The sequence below is a fragment of the Ochotona curzoniae genome, unplaced genomic scaffold (assembly GCF_017591425.1).
Source record: "Ochotona curzoniae isolate NIBS_2020 unplaced genomic scaffold, NIBS_Ocur_1.0 contig_4792, whole genome shotgun sequence".
Classification (NCBI taxonomy): Eukaryota; Metazoa; Chordata; class Mammalia; order Lagomorpha; family Ochotonidae; genus Ochotona; species Ochotona curzoniae.
In genome coordinates this window covers 12,566,751-12,589,550 of record NW_024466389.1, presented here as the reverse complement: position 1 = coordinate 12,589,550, position 22,800 = coordinate 12,566,751, and the positions used below count along the sequence as shown (strand labels likewise).

General features: G+C 53.5%; 1 protein-coding gene across 1 annotated transcript; it reads right to left on the bottom strand.

Annotated features, from left to right (window-relative positions):
- Positions 1-2,723: 2,723 nt before the first annotated feature.
- CDA (cytidine deaminase) lies at positions 2,724-21,850 on the bottom strand. The gene is made up of 4 exons (XM_040987718.1): positions 21,645-21,850; positions 12,437-12,548; positions 7,770-7,827; positions 2,724-3,403 (listed from the first exon to the last, which is right to left on the bottom strand). Exons 1-4 carry the CDS (start codon positions 21,796-21,798, stop codon positions 3,269-3,271), a joined length of 459 nt encoding a protein of 152 aa, XP_040843652.1. The 5' UTR covers positions 21,799-21,850; the 3' UTR covers positions 2,724-3,268.
- Positions 21,851-22,800: the final 950 nt, after the last annotated feature.

The following is a 22,800-nucleotide window of genomic DNA, read 5'->3' as shown; positions in this document are numbered from 1 at the left end:
GTTTTCGCTGCTTTCCTGTGTCTGTCAGTCTCCAGGTACCCCTCTGCTGTTGTTCTGTCCTCTCGTATTTCCTGGAATGTGCCCTCTCTGCCTTAAACTGGCTAATATTTCTCCTTACCCTATTCTGCCATCTTAATTCTCTCAGAATTTTTTTTTAAAGAATATGTATTTTAAAGTGATTTATAGAAATAAAGAGAGAGCTTCCCCTGTGGCTGGTTCACTCCCCAAATGGCCACAGCATTAAGGTCAAAACTAGGAGCCAGGAGCTTCACCTGGCTCTCACATGTGGGTTCAGGGTCTCCGACCCTTGGGGCCTCCTCTACTGCTTTTCCCAGGTATGTTAGCAGAGCTGGATCTGAAAGGAGAAGCTGGGACACGAGCTGGCAAACATGAGATGCCGGCAACGCAGGCAGCAGCTTTCTGCACTATACAACACCTGCGCCCCAAGTAGGGTCTTAAGCACCAGTCGTGCCCATTATTTATCAGTGAGCAGTCTTTTCTGGCACTCCTCCAAGTACTCCCAGTGTCTGTTGGTGTAACTGTGCCCATCTCACAATCGGTCAGCTGCAGCCATGGCTCTGCTTAGCACCTTGGAAAGGTGGAGGTGAGCTGCCCGTTCCTTTGTTATTTTAAATTGTATTTTATTTTTGATGTTGTTTACATAGTTGACAAGAATTCAGGCCTATGAGAAGCACCAAATAGGGTGGGGAGAGTTGAGGTATGGGGTCCGGTGGGTGGGACAAAGGCTTCCAATTTCCCCTGTATCTGGTGGGGATGGTAGTGCAGGAGGGGAGGGGCTGCTCCCAGCTGGGCTGCAGGTTCCTAAACACACACAGAGCCAGCCAGGCAGCATGGCTGCTCGCAAGACCTCCGGCCAATGCAGCACACGGACAGCAAACGTCCTTGGGGTCCTTGGTCAAGAACCTTCCTGGTCCAGAAGGGCAGGAGCCCCGGGCTTCATGCCTTCCCACAGCTCTTGCTTCCCACTCCTAGTCCTGGGGCTGGTCCCACTCCCACTCCTGCTTCTCTGGGTCCCTGGCTCTCTTGGTGGATCTGTCTGGAACTGCAGGTGGGTCTCATTGTCCTGCAGAGGAGCCAACCTCCTGAGGACAGGGACTCTGTCCCATTCACAGCCATAGAAAGATCTGGCACACAGGTAATTATTCAAGGAATGAGTTAAATTGACTGAAATCGAATTTTCCCTTAGAAGGCCACCACTTGTCATCCTTAATGAAGGTCAGCGGCCCACATTTTTAGAGAGCTCCCTGCGGAGGAGAATTGAACACAGGGATATCAGTATTGCTGGATGGCAACCCATCCTCCCAATAATCCCAAGCAGAGGGTACCATCACCCATCTCGCAGATGAGGAAACTGAGTCTCACGTGGCAAAGTCACACAGTTTGCAGACAGGTCAATTGCTAAGTGCAAACTCTTTTAAAAAAATATTTTACTTATTTGAAAGAAAAGGCTTTTTTTAAAGTTTTATTTTATTTATTTATTAAAAGAGAGGCAGGCCTTCCATCTGCTGCTTCACTCCTGAATGACTGTAACAGCTAAGGCTAGACCAGGTCTAAGCCAGGAGCCAGGAACTCCTTCTGGGTCTCCTACATGGGAGCACAGGCCGAATCAACTGGGCTCTCTCTCCCACTGCTTTCTCAAGAGCATCAGCAGGAAGCTGGATCAGAAGTGGAGCAGCAGGGACTCGAACCCATGACCATATGAGATGCTGGCACTGCAGGCAGTGACTTTAGCCACTATGCCATAATACTGCCCCCAAGTGCAAACCCTTTGTCATTACACAGTACCATTTTTCTTTTCTTTCTTTTTTTTTTTTAAATATATTTTTGTGGATGTTGAGTTTTAAACATGTTTTTGAAACTTCACAAAAAATACAGATATACAGAAAGAAGAAAAAAAAAAACAATCATTCCTACGCAGGTTTTTGCCTGACATTAGCATCTTGGCAAACTGTCTTCCAGTTCCCTCTTTCTTGTCAATGTCTCCCAAGGAGCATGCTGAAGACCCCAAAGCCAGCATGAAAAGAAGGCAAAGTGTTTTTACCATGCTTCAATGGAGGGAGGACTTTTTGGTGTCCCAAGATCATGGCAGGTTGGACTAGGTGTGTCCAGCAGAAGCCAGTCTCATTAGCACCCACATGAGGCAGAGGGGGTGACCTACCTGCCTGTCCCAGGAAGAGGAGGGCACAGGCCTTATTGTTGCCCCCGCCCTGCCCTTTGCACTACTGGGAATGGTGAGCAAATTCCTGTGCAGCCCGTGTCCCTGTTGGAGGCTCAGCTGGTCAAGGGCAGGACCTGCAGCCTGAACCCTTCCCCTCGGCAGTAGGTACAGGTTTCACCCGCAAAAGGTGCTCGGTAAATAAAGACCAGGCTGTGGGAGAATGGGAAAAATCACTAGGAATCGGACCTCTTTCAAATTCTGCCACCTAGGATCTGAGTGACGGAAGCTCTCTGGGCTTTGAGGGCAATGGTGGTAACCTCGGAGGACTGTGTTAACCCCCTCGGCACAGTGCCTGGCAAACAGTAGGTGATGTTGGAGATGAAAGTGGGGCTTTCTGGGTTTTGCAGGGGTCTTAGAACGAGTCCCCCAACCTCCCTGAAGTCTGGTGTTCTCTAAATACAGGAGCTGTCCATTGTACAATGCTGCTGGACAATCAGTCTTTTTTTTTAAGATTGACTTTATTTCTTTAAAAGAGAACAAGAGAGAGAGAGAGAGAGAGAGACAGTATCTAGCCACTGCTCATTCCCCAAATGGCTGCAGCTCTGGACGGAAGCCAGGGTCCAGAACCTCCGTCAGGGTCTCCGTGTGGGGTGAGGGCCTGGAGCACCAGGGCCATCGTCTGCTGCTCCTCCAGGTGCATTAGCAGGGAGCCGGATGCGAAGTGGAGCAGTAGGACTTGACCCAGTTCTCTGATATGGGAGTAGGCATTCCCAAGCATTACTGCACACACGGTATGGGGTTTTAGAGTACCTGCAGAAAGGACAGCAGGAGTGGAGTGGGGTGAAGCACCCTGAGTCCCAGGGAGGCCCTGGTGGGTTCAGGGGAAGATCTTGCCCAGCCCAGAGTGAGGCCCGGAGTCACTCCAGCCAATGACCAACATGCTTGAGTGTAGCTTGAAGAAGTCATCCTTGTCCGGCCCTGTATCATTGAACTCAACTGGCAGGTGTCTCCAGGCTAGAGAGGATGTCTTTCAGAAGCTCTACTGGTGCTGTGCCCTGAAGCCCTCGGGACCCCAGGCTCTCCCAGGTGCTAGCAGTTCTCTGGTCTTCCCTGGAACTTCTGCAGATCCTCAGGTCCGAAGGAAGCAGGCAGCAGCTCCTGGACTGTCCTCACCACATATGTGCCATCTGGCTTCGTCATGTACACGTCCCAGTTGGTGCCAAACTGGAAAAGAGGCAAAGACTGCGTGAAGGAGGTGGTGTGGCTGGGAAAGTGGAGCAGCCCTGGGTTAGAGTCTGGCTGTTTCCCTTCTTTGCTGTTCCAGCCCACAAGTCTGGAGCCAGACTTCATGGAAAAGTCATATGCCTGTTTTGTTTCACACTGGTTACTGCACACACGGTATTTCATTCCCCCTGTGATTTAGCTGTTACTTTTAAGCCCCATGAGAAAACGGAGGCCTTGCAAAGCAGTCAGCAGAGACAGCGTGTCTGCTAATCTGTCTCCTACACCATGAGCGGTGCTGCTTGAGGCTGTGTCACCCCAGCAGAATGGCAGCTCTTCAGGGAAGGGGTCTTAGAGGCAGGCACCTGTCTGGGTGGGAGGGCTGGTAGGAGGGGCGTTCCACCTGCTGTATGCGAAGCATGAAGGGCATCTGCCTGCAGCGGGTGCCTGGCAGCCAGCGGGCACTCAGTCCATCCTTCTGACAGGTGACACTATTGCCAGGGACTGCTCGGGTGTGCAGCTGCTGCTCCTCTATGCTTCTGTCTGAGTCACCGGGTCCTTAGCAGACACAATCAGTCTTCTGGCTCTTTCGGCTTGGCAGGCTCTGCCTGGCAGGGTGGTGGGATGCTGAGCCAGGTCCCCAGCCCCCAAGCCTCAGTTCCCACCATTTACATTCTGGTTGCAGTTTTGCCTGCCATTCCTGCAGCAATTTTTTCACGCGGCCATTCACTCTCACTTGCCAATTTCTAGTGTGTTTGGGGAAGAGAGCGATGAGCAAATGAATCACAGCTGAGGACTTGGCACCATGTTCCTGGCTTCCTTAAGTTGACCTTAGCCATGGCTACTCTGTTGGACAGAGCTCTGCGAGCCGGGCCTGGTCTGCAGTCCTGGCAAGAGGTCAAGCCGGCTGCCTCTGCTTGCTTCCCAGCATCCTGCCCTGCACGGAAGTCAAGCCCCAGCCTCTCTGCTTCCGGTAGGTAGCACAAACCCTGGGGAGTCAGCAGTTTCTAGACATTATAAGCCCAAACCGACAACAGACAGGAGTGACTGTGGGGAGCCGTGCAGTTGGGTCGGATGGCATGGGTGTGTGATGAGCACCGCTCCTCAGTTAGCAAGGCTACAAGGAGTTTCTGACTGCGTGGCAAGGCCCGGCAGAATGTCTCTGGTCACCTCATTGCTGCCTCACCCCATCGTATCGACACTCAGTCACCTCTCTGATGTTTCAGAGAGACATTCTACATCTCTCTGATGTAGAATTCTCCTGAGGTTGTTATTGTTTTTCTGCTAATGTGAAGTGATTCCTGTAACTGGTATGACACCTCAAATTGATCAATCATGTTATGATAAACATCTTTAGTGACATAAGGCTATGACACACAGCTAAAAGTATACAATAGTACAGTTGAGCCCACAATGTCTCCAAATATCCTGTTATGTGGCCACTTTTGTTCTGAAGTTTGCCCTAATATAAGTAATGTTTTCCTTAAGAAGTGGATTGATAATATCTTGGAACAGATGGCAATCATGAAGTTATGTGCCTCGAACTGTTACAACACATGATATGATGCATCTTAGTTTCTCACCACAGAAAGCAAAAGTATATGGGGCATCTTCTAAAGGGAAACAAATGTGAACCCCTCAAAATGGCTTAAAATCTCTATCTTATATTGGCACTTCAGTTTATAAAGATAAAAGGAAGTTTCTTGTAAAAGCCCTCTGTAGATTGGCTGAATTGCCTTGATCCCTTTCACTGCCCTTTAACAAAAGAACAAAAAACAATTGAATCAGCACTAGGTGAAGGTGATGGTAATTGATGCATGATTTGATTATAAGATTTAGCAAAGAATCTATGTTATATGCTTTTATAAAATCCTTCTATGATCTTCTAATTCTGTACTCTTAATATTCTAAGCAATATTAGTTTGTGTTTAGTAAAAACTGATTTTAAATATAAGTAAATCATTTGTCACTATGTAACTGCATACACTGCCAACCGTGGAGTTCCTGGCTTCAGCCAGGTGACTGCAGGTTCCAGTGAGTACTGATTGTTGAAAACATTTTCCTTAAGATTGTTTTTTGTATTTTCTTAACCACGATGTAAAAATGAAACAATTGGATATTGTGCAAAAGCTTGTGATAATCTGTGTATAAATAAAGAAGGCAACTTTTCTGAGTTGTCCATTATGAGCATCAAGCCACAGTGGTCCGTGTCTTATCTCTTCTTCTTACCGTCTTGCCGATCCATGCATCCTTTGCAAGCTCTCGAGTCAGCCGGAGCTGGTCTCCGGCAAGTGATGGCATGGAGGAGGCCGGAGCTGGCTCGGGCTGGGGCGTGGGGGTCACTGACCTTCCTGAAGCCCAGCGCCTCTCAGAATCCACATGGTGGAGACATTCAGAGCAAGATGCTGCATTAGAGGGCAGAGACGGCTGGCGGCTTCTGGGAGGTTGCACCTCTTGGGGCACACCTGCGAGTTCCCCTCCAAACCCAAATGTGCAATGTGCACAGGAACTCCGGAATCTTCCATGGGCCTCAGATCTAAACTACCCTCTTGTCTTGCCTGCTTCTTTATAATTTTTTTCAATTATTTTTTTGTTTCCTTTTTTTATTATTATTAAGAATCATTTATTTTTAATTGGAAAAGAAGATTTACAGAGCGAAGGAGAGACACAGAGAGAGATCTTCTGTCTACCAGTGGCCCCAGTGGCTGGAGCTGAGCTGCTCTGAAGCCAGGAGCCAGGAACCTCCTTGGGCTCTCCCATGTCAGTGCAGGAGCCCAGGGACTTGAGCCATCCTCCGCTGCTTTCATAGGCCGTAAGCAGGGAGCTGGATCAGAAATGGAGCAGCTGGGACACAGATCAGAGCCCATGAGGGATGCTGGCACAACGGGTGGAGGACACAGATCAGAGCCCATGAGGGATGCTGGCACAACGGGTGGAGGATTAGCATACATGCTGCTGCGCCAGCCACTCCCAGTTATTTGGAATGGGGTCAAATGAATCTGGCGCTGTAACTATTTCTAAGAGTATTGTTCAGTCCCCTTATTGGTGGGATAAAAGCTCTCTGGCCCACATGCCGTGGCTCCCCCACCACACCCCGGCCCCTTGGGGTCTCCATACTCCTTCCCATACTCACTGTCTACATGGGAAGCCTGCTGCTTCCTCAGAAAATCCCCCTTTCCACATCTCTGTTGTCCACATTTCTACTCACATGTCATCTTCAAAGGCTGCCCCCTCCTGGCCATCAGAAGCAGGGACTGGGACAAGCGTTGTGGCACAGCGCGTTAAGCCCCGCCTGTGATGTTGGCATCCTGTAGTGGAGTGCAGGCTCAAGGCCTGGCTGCTCCACTTTCGATCCAGCTCCCTGCTGATGAGCCAGGAGAGCAGTGGAGGATGGCCCGAGCACTGAGACCCTGCCATTTGCATGGGAGACCTGAATGAGTTTTAGGCTCCTGGTTTCAGCTGGCTCAGGCCTAGTCACTGCAATTATTTGTAGAGTAGCCAGTGAATGATGTTTTTCTGTCTCTCTCCTCTCTGTAGCTCTTTCAAATAAATAAATAAATCTTTTCTTGTTTAAAGATTTATTTATCATATTGGAAAGACATATTCACAGAGAGGAGATAGAGAAAGATCTTCCATCCATTGGTTCACTCCTCAGGTGGCTGCAATGGCTGGAGCTGAGCTGATCTGAGGCCAGGAGCCTCCTCCAGGTCTCCCACATGAATGAGGGGTCCCAAGGCTTTGGGCCATCCTCAGCTGCTTTCTCAGGACACAAACAGGGAGCTGGAAGGGAAGTGGAGCAGCTGAGACAGGAACCAGGACCCTGATATTAAATCCTGGCACATGCAAGGAGAGAATTTAGCCACTGAGCCATCATGACAGGCCCAATAAATGAAGAAGTAGGAGGAAAAGGAGAAAAAAGACTGGAAAATTTCATCCTCCCACTAGGGACCCAGCAGTGGAAGTCCAGGAGCTGCCAGCATGCCACCTTTGTGCCAGGGGCTCCACTCCACTGCCGCAAGACCCAGGCAGCCACTGACTGGGAGTGAATGGCCCATGTGTGTTCCAATAAAACTTTATTTACACAAACATGGGTTTGGCCTGCAGGCTCCCCCCTTCGCCCCCCGACCTGGAGTGTTCCATGTGAGACCCCCAGCCTGCGCTGCCCTGCAGGGTGAGCTCTAGCAGCACCAGCGCTCAGGGCCTGGGGCAACATCCACGCAGGCTCAGCACAGGCTGGAGGAGTGCAGGGACGCATGTGACCTCAGGCCTTTGAAGCCTGCCACCAAGTGAGCCGGACTGGCACTGCGCCTGCAGGCTCCCAGTGGCCCCCACAGCCTGGCATTCCAGGAAAGGGGCAGCAGCTGCTTACCTCTCTCATGACCTGCCTGCAGGCCCCGCATGGCGAGATGAAGTCATCCTGCTGGTCACTGCAAGAGCAGAGCAAACTCAAGTCAGGTTCTCGAAACCAGCCCACCGTCAGACCCCCCACCCGGCCCTGAGCTCCCAGACACTGTGGGAGGTAGATGGCTGTGGCCAGGTAGATGGTGTCCGCCTAGTCTGCCCTGTAGCCCTGAGGCAAGGCATCTGCTGGAAGATAGGTCTGAGGAGCAGGCACTGCCTTGGGACCACAGCCCCAGGATGTAAAGGCTAAGGGAGAGAGAGTCTGTGGCTTATCCCAGCGGGTCACAGAGTTCTCACTTGCAACCAATGCAGTAAGGATCCCGGAGAGGGATGCGAGCTCTGTTTACAGAGAGTGTACTTCCTGGAGGAAGTGACATCGGGTACAGTCCTTGGAGAAGGAGTAGATTCCTGCAGCCCCAGGCCTGTCTGTGTTGTAGGCACATACATAAATAGCATGTGCAAAGGCCCTGGGGCATGAAGCAATTAGATGCATGTGACTCCCAGAGCCATGCCAGCTGCTGGGCTCCAGCGAGCTTGGAGAAGAGCAGCTGACAGCCAAGGGCTACCTCTGAGAGCGTCAGTGTTAACTATGGGAACCTCCATACCCACTGGGGGGCCGTAGGGTAAACCAGCAGCCACTATTGGCTTTGCCCTTGCACTCTTTCTGAAAAACAAACAAACAAAAAAAAAAAAACACAAGCCATTATGCAGATGTTGGGTCTCTGCTGGCTTCTCTGTAAGTTATTACGTGGGCCTTGGGGTGTGGCGGCCCCTCGGGGTGCCTTTTCTTCCTGGAATGTGAATGAATCACATGATGCGTTCCACAGGCGTGCAGCAAAGGGCACAGGAGTGCAGACACACGTGAGGCTCTGGTGCTGCTGCTGAACAGTCTAGAACGTTGTGCACAGGCGGTGGCTGCTGGCGCCACTTACCGGCACTCATCTGCTTACAGACAGGCTTTATTATCTTTCCAGTACTTTGTCCTCGATCATTTTATTATCGATTGTGCGTTTTGCACACTGCTCTCTCAGGGGCCGTGTTATACATTAACAATAACGCTCACCTGGCTACCGTGTGCCTAGAATGTGCCAGGCCTCCTGCAAAGCAGCGTCTCATTTCGGTGAACAAGTATTTATTGAGTATGTACTATGCGCCAGGCACTGTGACTGGCACTGGACGTGCAGTGTTGGGGGGGAAAGCATGCATACACAATTCATCATGCTCGGGTGCTTATACACCGGTGAGAAGAGCTGGGACCCAGCAAATGTGGCTCAAGTACAGAGAGACGGGCCAGGGGGAAGACAGGAGGAGGCAGCGTGGGGAGAGCGGGACAGGCTGCTAACCTGATTAACAGCCTTTTTCCTGTGTGTGCGTGTGGGTGTGTGAAGGGTCCCATCAAAAACCGATTCTGCCAGGACGCCGAGGTGGTTGGGAGGCTAGGTGTGGCTTCTCCCCTTATGTCCCCCCTTTTCCCAAGCTATGGGAAGGAAAAAAGAGACTGTGGAAATAACGGTCTCACCCACCTTCCTGTAGCCCCTGACACTTTGCACCCTAATAACCTTTGCAAAAATCATAAAAAACAAACAAATAATAATAATGGTTAACATCCTCGCCTTGCACACCCAGGACCCCATATGGGTGCTGGTTCATGCCCCAGCTGCTCCATTTCCGATCCACCTCCCTGCTTATGCCCTGGAAAAGCAGTCAAGGACGACCCAAAGCCTTGGGAGCCTGCACCCACATGGGAGACCCAGAAGAGGGTCCGGGCTCCTGGCTTCAAATTGGCTCAGCTCTGACTATGGCAGCTGCTTGGGGAGTTAATCATCAGGTGGAAGATCTTCCTCTCTCTCTCTTCCTCTCTGTATATCTGACTTTCCAATAAAAATAAATAAATCTTTACAAAAAAAACAAAACAAAACAAACAAAAAGATTCTGCTCCATGGAAAACTTGGGTCCCCTCTGGGCTCCCAGCTTTGGGGACCTCTTCCCAGGACACCCACTGAGCCAAGTTAACCCTTGTGTAGGCCCCGGTCTCCCAAGGGTTAACTCCACAGCTCAGCTGTTTCTCAAAGGTGTAACAGGAAGGGCAATCATGGCCTGATACATTTAGCCCATGGCTTGACTGCAATTTCCCTCCTTCCTGCTTCCCATTTTTGCACGTCCTGACTGCAATTTCCCTCCTTCTTGCTTCCCCTTTTTGCACGTCCTTTGGGGAGCTTAGGTGTTGCTTAACCATTGGGAAGATCCTGGGAGGGGCCAGGCAGACTATATAAGAGAGTTCGACTTTGAATAAAGGCCTCACTTCACAAGAATGAGCCTCAGTGTGTTGTGTGTGTTGTCTGTCTTGTGTGTCTCATAACCCTAGTCCCTCCACTCGGCTCGGGGTACGTGGAGACGTGGGTGTTGCTCACACCCTTGCAACACCCAGGTGACAGTTGTGGCAACCTGGTGGTCCCGCTTTGGGGGCTGGGCGAGGCACTGCATCCTATTTCATCCCACCCAGGAGGGTCATGAGCCTGCTCTGGGTGAGACAGGCCTGGGAAATGGACCGCAGCAGCCTTGTAGAGTTCCTGACTGTGGGGCCCTTGCTGCCTGCAGGGGAAGCCAGGGTCTACATGGTGGGTGGCTACTCTTGGGGACTGTGGTCAAGGATACTGGAGTTGGAATGGAATCTTTGTGAAGCCTTGGAGGATCTGGTCCCTGCACATGACGGCCCACATTCCTGTGAGGTTTTCAAGGCTGCCAACAGTGCCGAACATGGGAACGTTGGACTTGGCCCAGACCTTGACCGTCACAAACTGCAAGACGGTGCCTCTAGGCACCATGGCTTTGGGATTAGGTGCATGGACCACATCTAAGGATTTCTACCATATATTAGCTAGGCACATTCTAAGGCCCCCTAGGGGTGTTAGCTCATCCTCAACAGCCCTGGAGGGGTGGAGATGTGCAGGTGGCCACGAAGGGAAGCAGCTGGCCCAGGGCCACAGGGCAGTCGGGCCAGGAATGGCATTAGGAGCCTGTATGCTTGGCCTCCACAGCATACACCAGTAGCTGCTGTAGCCTTGGAACAGTGGCTTTGATCCCTGCTGTGCTGGGTACCAGGTGCTTCTCAGACGCCCGCAGCAGGGCTATAGCCCACCACAGAGCAGGAGCTGAAGCTAGTCTCGCCAACCCTGGGGGCGTTTTTAGCTGGCCACTCAGCACTCTGCCCAGGGTGAGCTTTAGAAGGGGCAGGTAAGGACACTGCAGCCTGTGAGCTGCCTGGTGGAAGCCAGGAGCGTGAGAATCCCTTTGGGTCTGCACATGTGTTCTGGGGCCCAAGCACTGCTGCTTCCTTTCCCAGGTGCCTTAGCAAGGAGCTGGATGGGAAGGGGAGCAGCCAGCAGTATGCCTTTGCAGCTGTTAGGGGAGTGAACCAGTGGATGGCAGATCTGTCTCTCCCTCTCTGTAACTCTGCCTTGCAAATATATATTGAGCTAAAAAAAAAAAAAAAAAAAAAAAAAAGAGAGAGAGAGAAAAGCTGCCCGAACCAGAGTAAACACTGAAAGCCAGAATGCTCAGGCTGTATCAGGAAATTTCCTCCACATTTCTTTCTCCCTCCCCACCTTCCTGTCACTTCCCTCCTCCCTTATCCTGCCTCCTGCTGGGCATTCATGGAATTCCCTGCTGTGACCTTGCTCACACTCTGAGGTCACTCTTATCAGCTTTGATGATTGCATAGGGGCCCCCCAGGAGGCACGCGCATTTCTTCTGCCTGCCAAAGCCCCACCCTGGTCTCTGCAGTCCTGTGCACCTGCCTAGGGGACAGCCTCCCACCTGAGTCATTTCAGAGAGGCTCTCAAGACTACTTAGTCCCCGTGCAAAGTTAACAAGACTCTTGGCAGTTCCCATTTATCCTCTGGGTCCACTCTCCCCTTCTAACAACTCATTAGTGCAATGATGACTGCATTCCTGGCTCAGCATGCCAGTGCTGGGGGGATGGCAGAGGAGAGCAGAGAAAGGCAGGTTTATGTAAATAAAGACAGTTCTAATGACTGCTAGCAATACCCAAGCATGTTTCCCAGCAGGTGCTGGCCAAGAGGGGAAAAAGCCTTGACTTGGATATTCTTGCCAGGGAAGGCCGGTATGCCATTCCACCCCCCTCCCCCCATCATTGGCTTTGGCCTCTATGTCCCCAGAATAGCACCATTTTCTTGTATCAGCTTTGAAAATGAGTGATTCTCCCTCACCCGACCCCTTTCAATTTCCTACAGTGCAATCTGCACACTGAGCCCTGCCTGGTTTTACAGAACATTCCTGAAACTGCCAAAGAGAAGCCAGGACAGACCCTGGTCATTGCCACGGCTCTGGGCAGCTGGGCCCTTCTCGTACACTGCAGGCTCCATCCGGTTACTCGGAAACAAGCCCTGGACAGGCAGGAGCGTCCAGAGGTGTTGGCCGGCTCTGAGGGCTCCCTGAGGGCAGAGTCCATGTTCTACTTATCTCTTTGTCCCCTGCCTTCAGCCCAGGGGCCTGCCCAGTGCCTGGCACTGAGCAGAGGTGTGGCAGATGAGTGAGTGGATGGACAGCAGGTGCACGGAGGATCAGGACTGGAGAGGTTAGTCCATACTGTGGCAACAAAGCTATCCCACTCACCTGGCAATGGCGATGGCCCTGAAATCCTGGCACCCTTCGGAGATGGCCTTATGGATGGCGGTCCGTTCAGCACAGTTGCCCAGGGTGTAACAGGCATTTTCTACGTTGCACCCTAAAAAGAGAAGGGAAGCTCGGGGGTATATCCAGCAGAACCACTTATTCCAGGATAGGGAGGAAATGGTCAACCTCACATAGTCGGGAGAAGGGGATGGCTTTGGGAACAGCCGCAGTGTAACAGGGATGATTAAGCAACCCTACCACCCCCGCAGAGGTCAAGGCCAAGGAAGGACTGAGGCCAGAAGCTAAGTGTTGGGAGTCATGCCTGGATGTCCCATTCCCCACCACATTCACTGTGGAAGTTCTAACTTCCAAAGTGATGGTGTGAGGAGGCAGAGGCTGAGTGGCTTGAACACCCCAACAGGGTGTTCAGGATAGTGCCCTTACCTGGGAGGTCCCAGAGAGCTGCCTTGTGGTAAGAAGGTGCCAAATGTGAGAAACTGGGGTCCTCTCCAGCCTCCAGATGGGTAGGAAATAAACTTCTCTTCTGTAGAACCTACCTAGGTATGTTGCTGTGGCAACCCAATGGACTGGGAGAGATCTCAATGCCAAGTGTAGACCTGTAGTGTATTGGGGTTCAGCCAACGCTCTATGGGAGTTGCATTGCAAAGCAAACTGTCCACAGCCAACAAGAGACTCCCAAGCTCTGTGGGAGGTTCTCGTGACCTTGCAAACGTGGGGGGGCAATGCTGTGGCTTCCCAAGGGGGCCCAGCCTTTGGTGAGGAAGACACCCCCTTGGGTCTGCTGTTTCAGTGTCATTTCTGGGACCATCATGAGCCACGGCCTCTCCCAGGCCTGACCAGACTGGCTAAGAAATGCTTCATTATCTGAGATGAGGCCAAGAACAAGTGAGCTGAGCTTTCCCTTGGCCACCAGGATGTGGCAAACGACACTTGTCACATGTTGTTGCCTGTCTTTGATCAGGGCAAGGCTATTAATGGTTTCCTGGTATTCACTTCCTAATTCTTCCATATGGAACTTCTATTCCAAGGTGGGTGATCACATGGCTACTCGGAGACTGTATTTCCCAGACGCCTTTGCAGTTAACTTTGGCCACGTGATTAAGGTTTGACCAAAGGAAGGTAATCCAAAGTGATACGAAAGATGGAAGATTTATAATTACATTCTTAAATTTTGTTGTTAAAATTTATTTTCATGTATTTGAAAGGCAGAGTGACACACACACACACACACATCTATCACTGATTCACTCCCCAAAAGCCTGCAACAGCCATGGCTGGGTCAGACCAAAGCCAAGAGGCAGGAACTCCATCTGAGTAGAAGGACCCATGAACTTGAACCATCACCTGTTAACCTCCAAGGGTGTACATTTTAAGGAAGATAGATGGGAAGCAGAGGCGGGAGTTGACTCTCAGTCCTTCCAGCCTATCTACCCTCCAATGCCCACCAGCTTGGTTCCTGCGTTGACACCTGCTCCTCTGTCCATGGTTGCTGGCATGTCAACCACCCAGATGCAGTTGAGACAGGGGACAGAGGGCCAGCATGGTGCCGCAGCCCTGGATGTGCTTTCCTGCACATGAATAGTGAGTCATCTTGTGGCTGGAACCAACCCCTCCCTGTTCTGCCTCGTTGCTAGAACAACCATAGCTGAGTGAATAAATGAATGAGGCTCTCTTGCTGCCCTGCCAGACTCTTGATCCTGGCCCCAGGTGACTCCCCTGGCTCCACTCTGGCTTGTTCCCAACCGTGCTGACCTCCTGCCCCTGACTTCTGCCTCTCCTCCCAGCAGGCCCGCCCTGGCCCTACCTCAAGCCTGACCCATGTCCTAACAGACATGATTCACACAGCCCTGTGCCTTGCCTATGGTTGCTGCAAGTGGCCCAACCTCCAGGGACCACTGCGCACGTGTCTGCATGCTAGTAGCTCAGAAAAGCTGCAGAGAGAACCTTTCTTCCACCAGTCAAGGAGTCATCGTGGGGAGCGCATGTGCCTGCCCCACTACCCACACTGCTTTGCAGAGAGCAAGCCCTGGGCTGGTCCTGGCCTGGCATCCTTTATGCCGTCCTCTGACAACCAGGGAGAGGAAGGCGCAGCACCAGCATTTGTAAAATGATGACAGGGAGAGATTTCTTTCCTCATGGCTGCACGCACTGAAATTCAACTCCATTGCCAGCGTTGTGGTGTAGTGGGTTCAATCACCGCTGGCATTCTCTGCGAGTAGTTCAGGCTCCAAGTTCAGGCTTCCCCACTTCTGACTGAGCTCCCTGCAAATGCTCCTGGGAAAGCAGTGGAGGACAGCCCAAAGTACTCGGGCTTCCATACCCATATGGGAGACCCAGAAGAAGTTCTGGGCTCCTGCCTGGCCCACCCCAAACCGCTGTCTCTGTATGGGGGGAATGGAACAGCAGATGGAAGATCTCTCCCTCTCTGTCACTCTTTCAAATAAATAAATCTTTTAAAAAAAAGATTTATTTTTAACATTTTTATTGGAAAGGTGGATATACAGAGAGGAGGAGAGACAGAGAGGAAGATTCTCTGTCTAATGGTTTACTCCCCAAGCGGCCACAATGGCTGGTGCTGCACCGATCTGAAGCTGGGAACCAGGAGCTCTTCCGGGTTGCCCACGTGGGTGCTGGCTCCCAAGGCTTTGGGTTGTCCTCAACTGCTTTCCCAGGCCACAAGCAGGGAGCTGGATGGGAAGCAGGGCTGTCGGGATTAGAACCGGCGACCACATGGGATCCTGGTGCATGCAAGGCGAGGACTTTAACTACTGTGCTATCGCGCCGGGCCCTCAAATGAATAAATCTTTAAAAGGAATAGAGAAACTATATTCCACTGTGAGGCACAAAGAGGGTGGGCACCTAATCCAGCCGCATGGAGTTCAGAGGTGGGGCCTTGGATGGAAAAGTTATCAGGGGAGGTCCCCAGCAGTCCTGGGGACTCATCAGCGGGGGTGTTCCAAAGACATGCAGACCCTGCCTCCTGATGCAAGATGCTCTGAGCTGCCCCTGGATGCTGCCAGCAAGCAGGCCGCTCCCAGAAGGGCACCGAGAGCATGCCCCGGCTGAGGCGTGGGCTGCCCACACAAGCCTGCTTTCTGAATAAAGGGGCCAGCCTAGCTGGTGTTGGGCATCTCCTTGCGGACCACCCGCCCACCCGTGAGAATGAACTGCACATACTCGGGGAAGACTCCAGCACAGAGCCCGGCACGGCAGCTCGGCAGCTCTCTGTTACTGTCACTGCTTTCTTTAAAGATTTATTTGTGGTTGTGAATGGCAGAGTGACAGGTCAGGAGAAAGGCAAAGAGTCAGATGGAGAGCGAGAGCTTCCAGAAATCAGGACCCTCGTGTGGGAGACCTCAATACTCATGCCGTCTTCTGCTGCCTTCCTAGGTGCACTAGCAGGGCGCTGGGTGGGGAGTGGAGCAGCCAGGACCGGGAACTCGAATGCTACTATATCAGGTGACAGCTCACTTCCTGCACCACGACACCAGCCTCCCTTCCCCCACAGTGCGTCCTCACGGACTGCGTGCAAGCTGAGGCCCTTGCGCTGCAAGGCCTGTGTGGCCGGTCCTGCCTTTTCTCACAGCCACCAGGGCCCTCCACGATCTGGCGCCAACCTGCCTACTTCCGACCATCCCTTTCTTCAGTCCTCCAGACCCACCGTCCCGCCAGCCACTCTCCAAGGACGCGGAGTGCACTCCTGCCTCAGGACCTTTGCACTGCTCAGAGTTCTCTCCTCTGTAACAAGCTGCTGTTTTGGACTTGGCGCTGGGCCCCTAGCAGACTCAAGCTAAAGCTCCGCTGAAATCAAAGCCAAGTTGTTATCTCAACTTGCAAGCTAAAAGGAAACGGCCGAGTTCCCCTGAGACAGCAGCCTCGCTGGGCTCGTGCTCAGCTGGCCCGTGCAGTGGTTTGCACAGTCACCAGGACTGAGCAGTCACTTCTCTGGCACCTGCCTCCCTGCCCCCACCTCACAAGGAGAGGGACCTTCAACTGCTAATATTTGTTCTTTGTGGCTGCTTTTCTCCATCCTTTCTTTGTATAGAAAACCAATCTTCTCGGCTCTGCTCATGGGGAAATGGATGCCTTTTATGGAGTGACCTGTCATTGGAGTCCACGACCGATGGTAAAACCAATTACGATGTCCAAGTAACCTCATCCCTCGATACCCTGTCTGTACACAGCTCACTTAGGCCTGAGCGCAAATGTCACCTCCTCAGAGAAGCCCTCCCCGATTACTCTGTCTAAAAAGGCACTCTTTGAGAAGAGCGTCCTGAGGAAATCAAGGTGCTGCCCTCTGACTAGACAAGGGGCATTGCTCACTTCAGCGCTCCAGCCTGAGGTGCCAACTAGGGTGGCTAGAAAGTGCAAGTGTAACGTTTTGGCCTTGCTCGAGGAGAAAAGGAAGTGTGTGGCCGTGTGCTGTAATCACGGACGACCAGACCAGACCGTTGGGCTCTGCCTCCCTGGGTCACAGGCCCCGTGGAGGAGCCCTGCTCGCTCCCGGGGCTGCCTACACTGACTCTGAAATGCATGCGGGATGCTGGACCGGCTGGGTGGGATCCACAAGCACAAGCCTGGACTACCCTTCCCAGGATGAGGACACTCGCAGCAGGAATCACGACCTTGAACCAGGTTTCTATCCTGCAGGCAGCCCTGGGGAGCACCATGCCTGCATTCTGAGACTCAATCCAGACACCATCCTAGACCCATTTTACAGAGTGGAAAAATGGAGGCTGGTGGCAATGAGCCGGGCCGCATACCCTGCTCTTGTGCTCTGAGGTGTTTCCAGGAGGCTGTTTTGAAGGGTTTGGTGATTTGGGCAGAGCTGGGGCGGGATGGCATCAGTATGGGCAAGGAAAGTTCTCCTGCGTGGCGAGTGATTTCCACACTCTGAGACAGAGAGGAGCCCCACCCCTGCAGCCCCCAACTCGATGCAGCGGTTCGGGATGGGAGTCCAGGAATCCTCGTGCTGACGTGCAATGGCTGAGGCCTGGGATCTGGGGTCACGTTGGCAAGTCTCCAGACTAGGGGAGGGCCCCACGTGTGCCCCCGCAGCCCCTGCAGCCCCTGCACGGCCTTCAGCCCCATGCCCCTGCCAGACACCCCTGCACAGGCCCGTGAGGGCAGTCAGAGGTCTCAGCAGAGCTCAGCTTTACAAGGAGCCAGCTTGGAGGGGCAACACGGGAGTGGGGGAGAGGGGAGGAATGAGGGGTCTCCTGCTCTGGGGAGGTGCTTCCAGTCAGAGAAAGGAGGCCAGGAATGGGGAGTCTGGGAGCAAGGTGGTGGGGTGGAGATGTACACAGAATCTATTGAACGGTTGTAATACTTTCAACAGGAAGTCAGTCAGGAAGTGGGCCAACTTGCAGTGTCTCTTTCATGTGACCAGAGCTGGTCCAGTACTGCGACCTTCTCCCCTCTCCCCCTGCCCCGAACGGCAAGTGCAAAGCGTGAGAGAAGGGAGCGAAACCACTGCCCCAAGGTCAGGGGCTGCCGCAGGGACTACACCCCCCCTCGGGGGAGGTGCCTGTCCAGTTTGGAACAGCCACCTTCACTGCCCTCGACTCTTTCCGGGCCCTTTCGGCAGCATGTCCCAGGCTCGGGATGGTTCCACACATGGACCCTCCACTGTACCCATGTGCCAAGGGGCTGTCTACAAACAGCCTCTGGCCTGGGTAGGCCCGGGCAGCCACTCCTTCCCCGGCACACTCTTGCTGCTTTCCTGTCCTTCTCGCCCCATCCCGGTGTCCTCATCTGCTCCCAGGAGCCCTTACTGTTTTGCTCCTTCCCTCTCTGCACTGCCCCCATCTCTCCCCCAAAGCTGGCAGTCTGTCATAGGTTTTAATTATCATCCTGGGTGGCCCATCTGTGACTGGCACCAGGACCTGGCCACGCTGGGCAGGAACAGAGGGAAAATGAGGGTAGCTATCAGGCTGTGACTGGGCACACCTGTGCCACCAGCACCTTTGAACTCAGCTCAGAGATCCGGCCGTGTCATTTCTGCCCGCGGTCATTGCCGTATCAGCTGCCTTTAAGTGCCACCCCCCATCTTACTGCCATAGACCGTTCTCTTTTGCAGCTGCCCTCACCTTCTGTCTAGGGAAGCTCAACTCTTCTGTTTGTTTCCACTCCCTCTAAGCACAGCTGCAGCCAGGGGCAGAACAGGCCGGGCCTCCCCTAGCCTGCTCAGGAGCTGCAGGAGCTCTGCCTATAGGAGGAGTCTGCTGAGGTCAGATGTGCTGGTCAACTGGCCCAATCACAGTACCCCATCAGGACAACCGCGATTGGCCCGGAAACATGCCTGTAACGGAAGATGGACTAATCAGAGCTCTTCCCTGCAATTTTTCCATGTGGGTTTGGTGGGGAATAATTTTCTCAGGGGCTGTGAAGTCATGCTCCCTGATACCCAGACAGAGCTGGCCTGCAGGGTAAGAGGAAGAAGCCAGCAGAACCCAGAGGTAAAGGAAGGCTCCACATCCGGCTGCCCCAGCCAGGATCCTCCCTAACCTGTTCCCGCTTTGGTGGGATCCTGTCATTTCTGGCTAGTGTGTGTGTGTGGGACAAGCCTCATCTCCCTTACCCCGGGAGGCGGCAGGATTAGGAGCTGGTCTCTACACATGGGGCTCCCTGAGTGTTCGACCCGTTTTAGGGATTCATGCGGTACTTTGAGCTCCTCACGACACAGTTTCTTGCTTTCAGCCAGGTGCTGTCATGCCCTGGGACACGTGGCTGCAGACCCTGGAGCCCGCCCCCTTCATGCCTTCCATCCCAAGCCTTGTCCCTTGCTCCAGGAACCGTATCTCCTTTCTCTGTTCCACTTGCATCCATGCATGCATTCAATGGGCCTTAACCAAGCAGTGGTAATGGGCCAGGAATGTGCCGACATCACGGGCAGGTGGTGACCCTTGACGCTGTTCCGCCAGCCACAGTCCTCCTTGATTTCTTAACGGTCCCCACGTGCCATCCTCACATCACTCTTAGCACCATGCCCTGACTCCCTGCTTCCCACGTCATTCAATCTGATGCTGGGCCTCCAAAAGTCTCCAGGCAGCAATGAGGGGTGCAGCCAACATGGATAAAACACCTTGTGAGCACTCACCCACTTGAAGCCTGTGCAGACCGAGCCAGACCTGGCTCCCCAAACTCACACAGATGTTTGAAGCCCCAGCCTCATCGAGATGGCTGATGATGAACGCCAATGGCTTGCGGGTTAGGTGGAGATTGACATAACCCTGGTGGGGTTGGAGGAAGGTCCTGGGGGTGGACACTAGGTCCCTAGGGTGTGGCCTCTGAGGTAAGCTTGGTCTGGCTTCCCTCCCTGCCTCCTGGCACACCTCCTTGGCACCTTCACGGTCACTGCCTGTCTCCACCTGACAGATACTGTCAGAAGAAACCTCCTCTTCCCAAGAAGCTCCTTCCTTATTACTTTCTTACAATGACAAAAAGCGGATTAATTCCAAATCTCGCATCCAGCCATGCGATGATGACACACCAGGCCAGGGTTGCCAGTCCAGGCAACCCCACCCACAGCAACCCTGACAGGAGATAGGTGAGGACCAGAAGGCGGAAGGGAACAGAACAGCAGTGCCAGGAGTCAAACCCAGGAGCCTCCAACCCTGAGCCTCCCCAAGCCCTCATGGCACAATCCTGTATGGACGATGCCAGGCCCTTTCCTGCCATCAGCGTAGGCCATGTTCCTGCTCGTCTCTGCTTAACCTGGAGCTACATGGCCTGGGCAAGGCAAGGGGTCCCTGCCCCCTGCCATGCTGATAGCCCTGGCTCCTGGCACACAGTATACTGGCTGCTGAAGGAGCAACAGGAGAATATGCAGCACCTGAGCTGGGCTGCCTTTTTATTTATCTATTTATTGGAAAACCAGAGTTACGGAAGAGAGGAATGGGAGTGTGTGGGGGGCCCCTCCATCTGCTGGCTCACTTCCTCGGCCAGCTGGGTCAGGCACCCCTGCAGCTTCCTCAGTGACGCCACAAAGCCGTTCCCCTAGACATCTCTTGCAGGGATCCCCGTGGTTAACAGGTATAAGGTTTAGCCTTATTTTAAATCAGCTTTTCAAGAAAGAAAAGACCAGAGCTTGTTGGAATGTCGGACTCCTGTTTTGGGGGCTGTCGACCAGCTCTCTGTCCCCACAGGACACTAATCTTTTGATGCTGGAAAAGCAGTCAAGAAGAGTCACACTACGCGGCCCTCCCTCCCACCTCCCCAAGAAATAGAATAGCACAACCATTGCAACTGCTACCACTGGGCCCCACTGCCTCCTCACTACACTCAGCGCCCCTCAGCAAGTCTTGAGGCACCTGCTGGAGTCAGGGAGGTGCTTTGCAGCACTAAGAGCTCAAAAGTGCAAAGATTCAAGCCACAGCCCCTGCTGGGACAAGGCTGGGGGAGGCAGGTTCATAGCCTGGCAGAAGCCCAGCGGGGATAGTCTGTAAGGGTTAACTCCCACAGCAATTCCCTTCCTCTCCCGGGGGATCCCTCAGGCAAAGTTACTTTTCCTGATTGAAGGTGCTGGAGACCCAGGCCACCAGGCAAAATATCAACACACTAGACATGGCCACCACGGGAGCCCTTGCAGATGCACTCTCTCCCCTTCCCCACCATGGCATGTCCTGGATAGCCTGAATGACAATGTCCCCAGCTTAGCCAAACCAGTTTGACTTTTGGTGTTCTTCCAAACCAGCCAGCCATAGGAAAGGAGTTCAGTGGCTCAGCAGCAGCCCAGCTAGTCCTCCCCGCCACCTTCCCAGCCCGTCACTCACTGCTGACCCCATGACCTTTCGGCAGGACCCACCTGCATCCCCTTTTGTCATCCCCTAGCAAGGTTGAAAGCAAGACCTTGACCTTGTCATATGCCCTCTATGGGCCTCAGTTTGTTCATCTAAAAATGGGTCTAACACCTAGGTCAGGGGTTGGAGGTTAGGACTTGCTGTGTGGGAGCCTTAACCAGGAGCCTTTCACAGAGCAGGTTGCCAAGCTATTAATCCCCTCTCCCAGCACACCAGTATGCCCCTTTCTGCTTCCCTGCAAACCTCCTGGCTGTCCCAGTCTTCTTAGAATCACTGGTGCCCGGATCGAGTTTCCCAGCGCGATGAACCTTTCTGTGCGTCGCCGCCTGTCCCCCTCCCTCACACAGGCTGCCAGAGAGAAGGGACCCCGAGGCTCCCGCCCTTACCCGAGAAGATCCTCCCGTCGCGGGTGAGCAGGGCCGCGCCCACGGGGAAGCGACTGTAGGGGCAATAGGCCGACTTCTTGGCCTCCAGGGAGCAGAGCAGCAGCCGCTGAAGGTACTCCGGCTCCAGCGCGCCGGACCGAGGCTCCCGGGCCATGTCTGTCCGCGGGTCGGTAGGTGCAGGCGCAGAGAGCAGAGGGCTGGGCCGGTCGGGGATATACCGGCAAACTGGGCGGGTGGCTCCTCCCTCGGGGTGTGTCCGAGGGCTGGAGGGATGAGGGCCGGCGCTGGCCAGGGAGAGGAGCCGCCCACTTCATAAGGGCGTGGAGGGGAGCCCCGGCAGCGCGTCCCGCACGGAGGCAATGGCTGCGCCCGCGCGTGCTTTTAGGCCACCTTCCGTCCTCCTGCTGGGCGACCGCCTCTCTCTGGCTCTCAGGTTGATGGAGCTCGGCGTGGAGGGTGAGAGGGCGAGGCCCAAGTCCGATTGAGCGGGCAGGAGGTTGGAGGGGTGGATGCCATGCTCGTGGCGCCGGTGTCGGGGCACAGAGGGAGTGGAAAGCCAGCTTGGAGAATGCGCCGCTCGGGCCAGGTGGGATGTCGGAAAGTTTTGTGGACATGTAATGCGTGCCTGCGTCTCTTCCTCCCTATTCTGGGAGCATTGAGGGAGGGGCTTTCTGGATGTGGGAGTTCTCCCCCGACAGTGTTGCACACAGGTGCAGGGCAGGGTTTCTCTAAGCTGCCCTCTAGGAAAAAGGCTAAAACTCAGGAAGAAGGCTAAAACTCACGTGACAGGGACTTGGGACCAGTGCAGGTGCCCCTGCTGGCCTGCTCCCAGGCCTTGTTTCTGCCTTCCATTGTACAAAAAATTTGCTTTGTTGAAAATCTCCCATTCTGGGGAGGACACAATTGGTTAATCCTTACCTTCCAAGCAAAGGGATCCCATATCACTGCTGATTCCTATCCCAGATGCTCCACTTCCCATCCAGCTTCCTTCTTGCGGCCTGGGAAAGCAGACAAGGCTGGCCCACATCCTTGGAACCCTGCACTCATGTGGGAGACCCCGAGGAGGCTCCTGGCTTCGGATTGGCTCAGTTTTGGCAGTTGTGGTCATTTGGGGAGTGAAGCTGAGGATGGAAGAGCTTTCTGTCTTTGTAAAACT

Coding starts and splice junctions, on each gene's coding strand:
- CDA (XM_040987718.1), bottom strand. CDS start 21,798: ATGGCCCGGGAGCCTCGGTCCGGCGCGCTGGAGCCGGAGTACCTTCAG. Junction 12,549..21,644: donor CGACGGGAGGATCTTCTCGG/GTAAGGGCGGGA, acceptor TTCTCTTTTTAG/GGTGCAACGTAGAAAATGCC. Junction 7,828..12,436: donor AGGGCCATCGCCATTGCCAG/GTGAGTGGGATA, acceptor CTGCTCTTGCAG/TGACCAGCAGGATGACTTCA.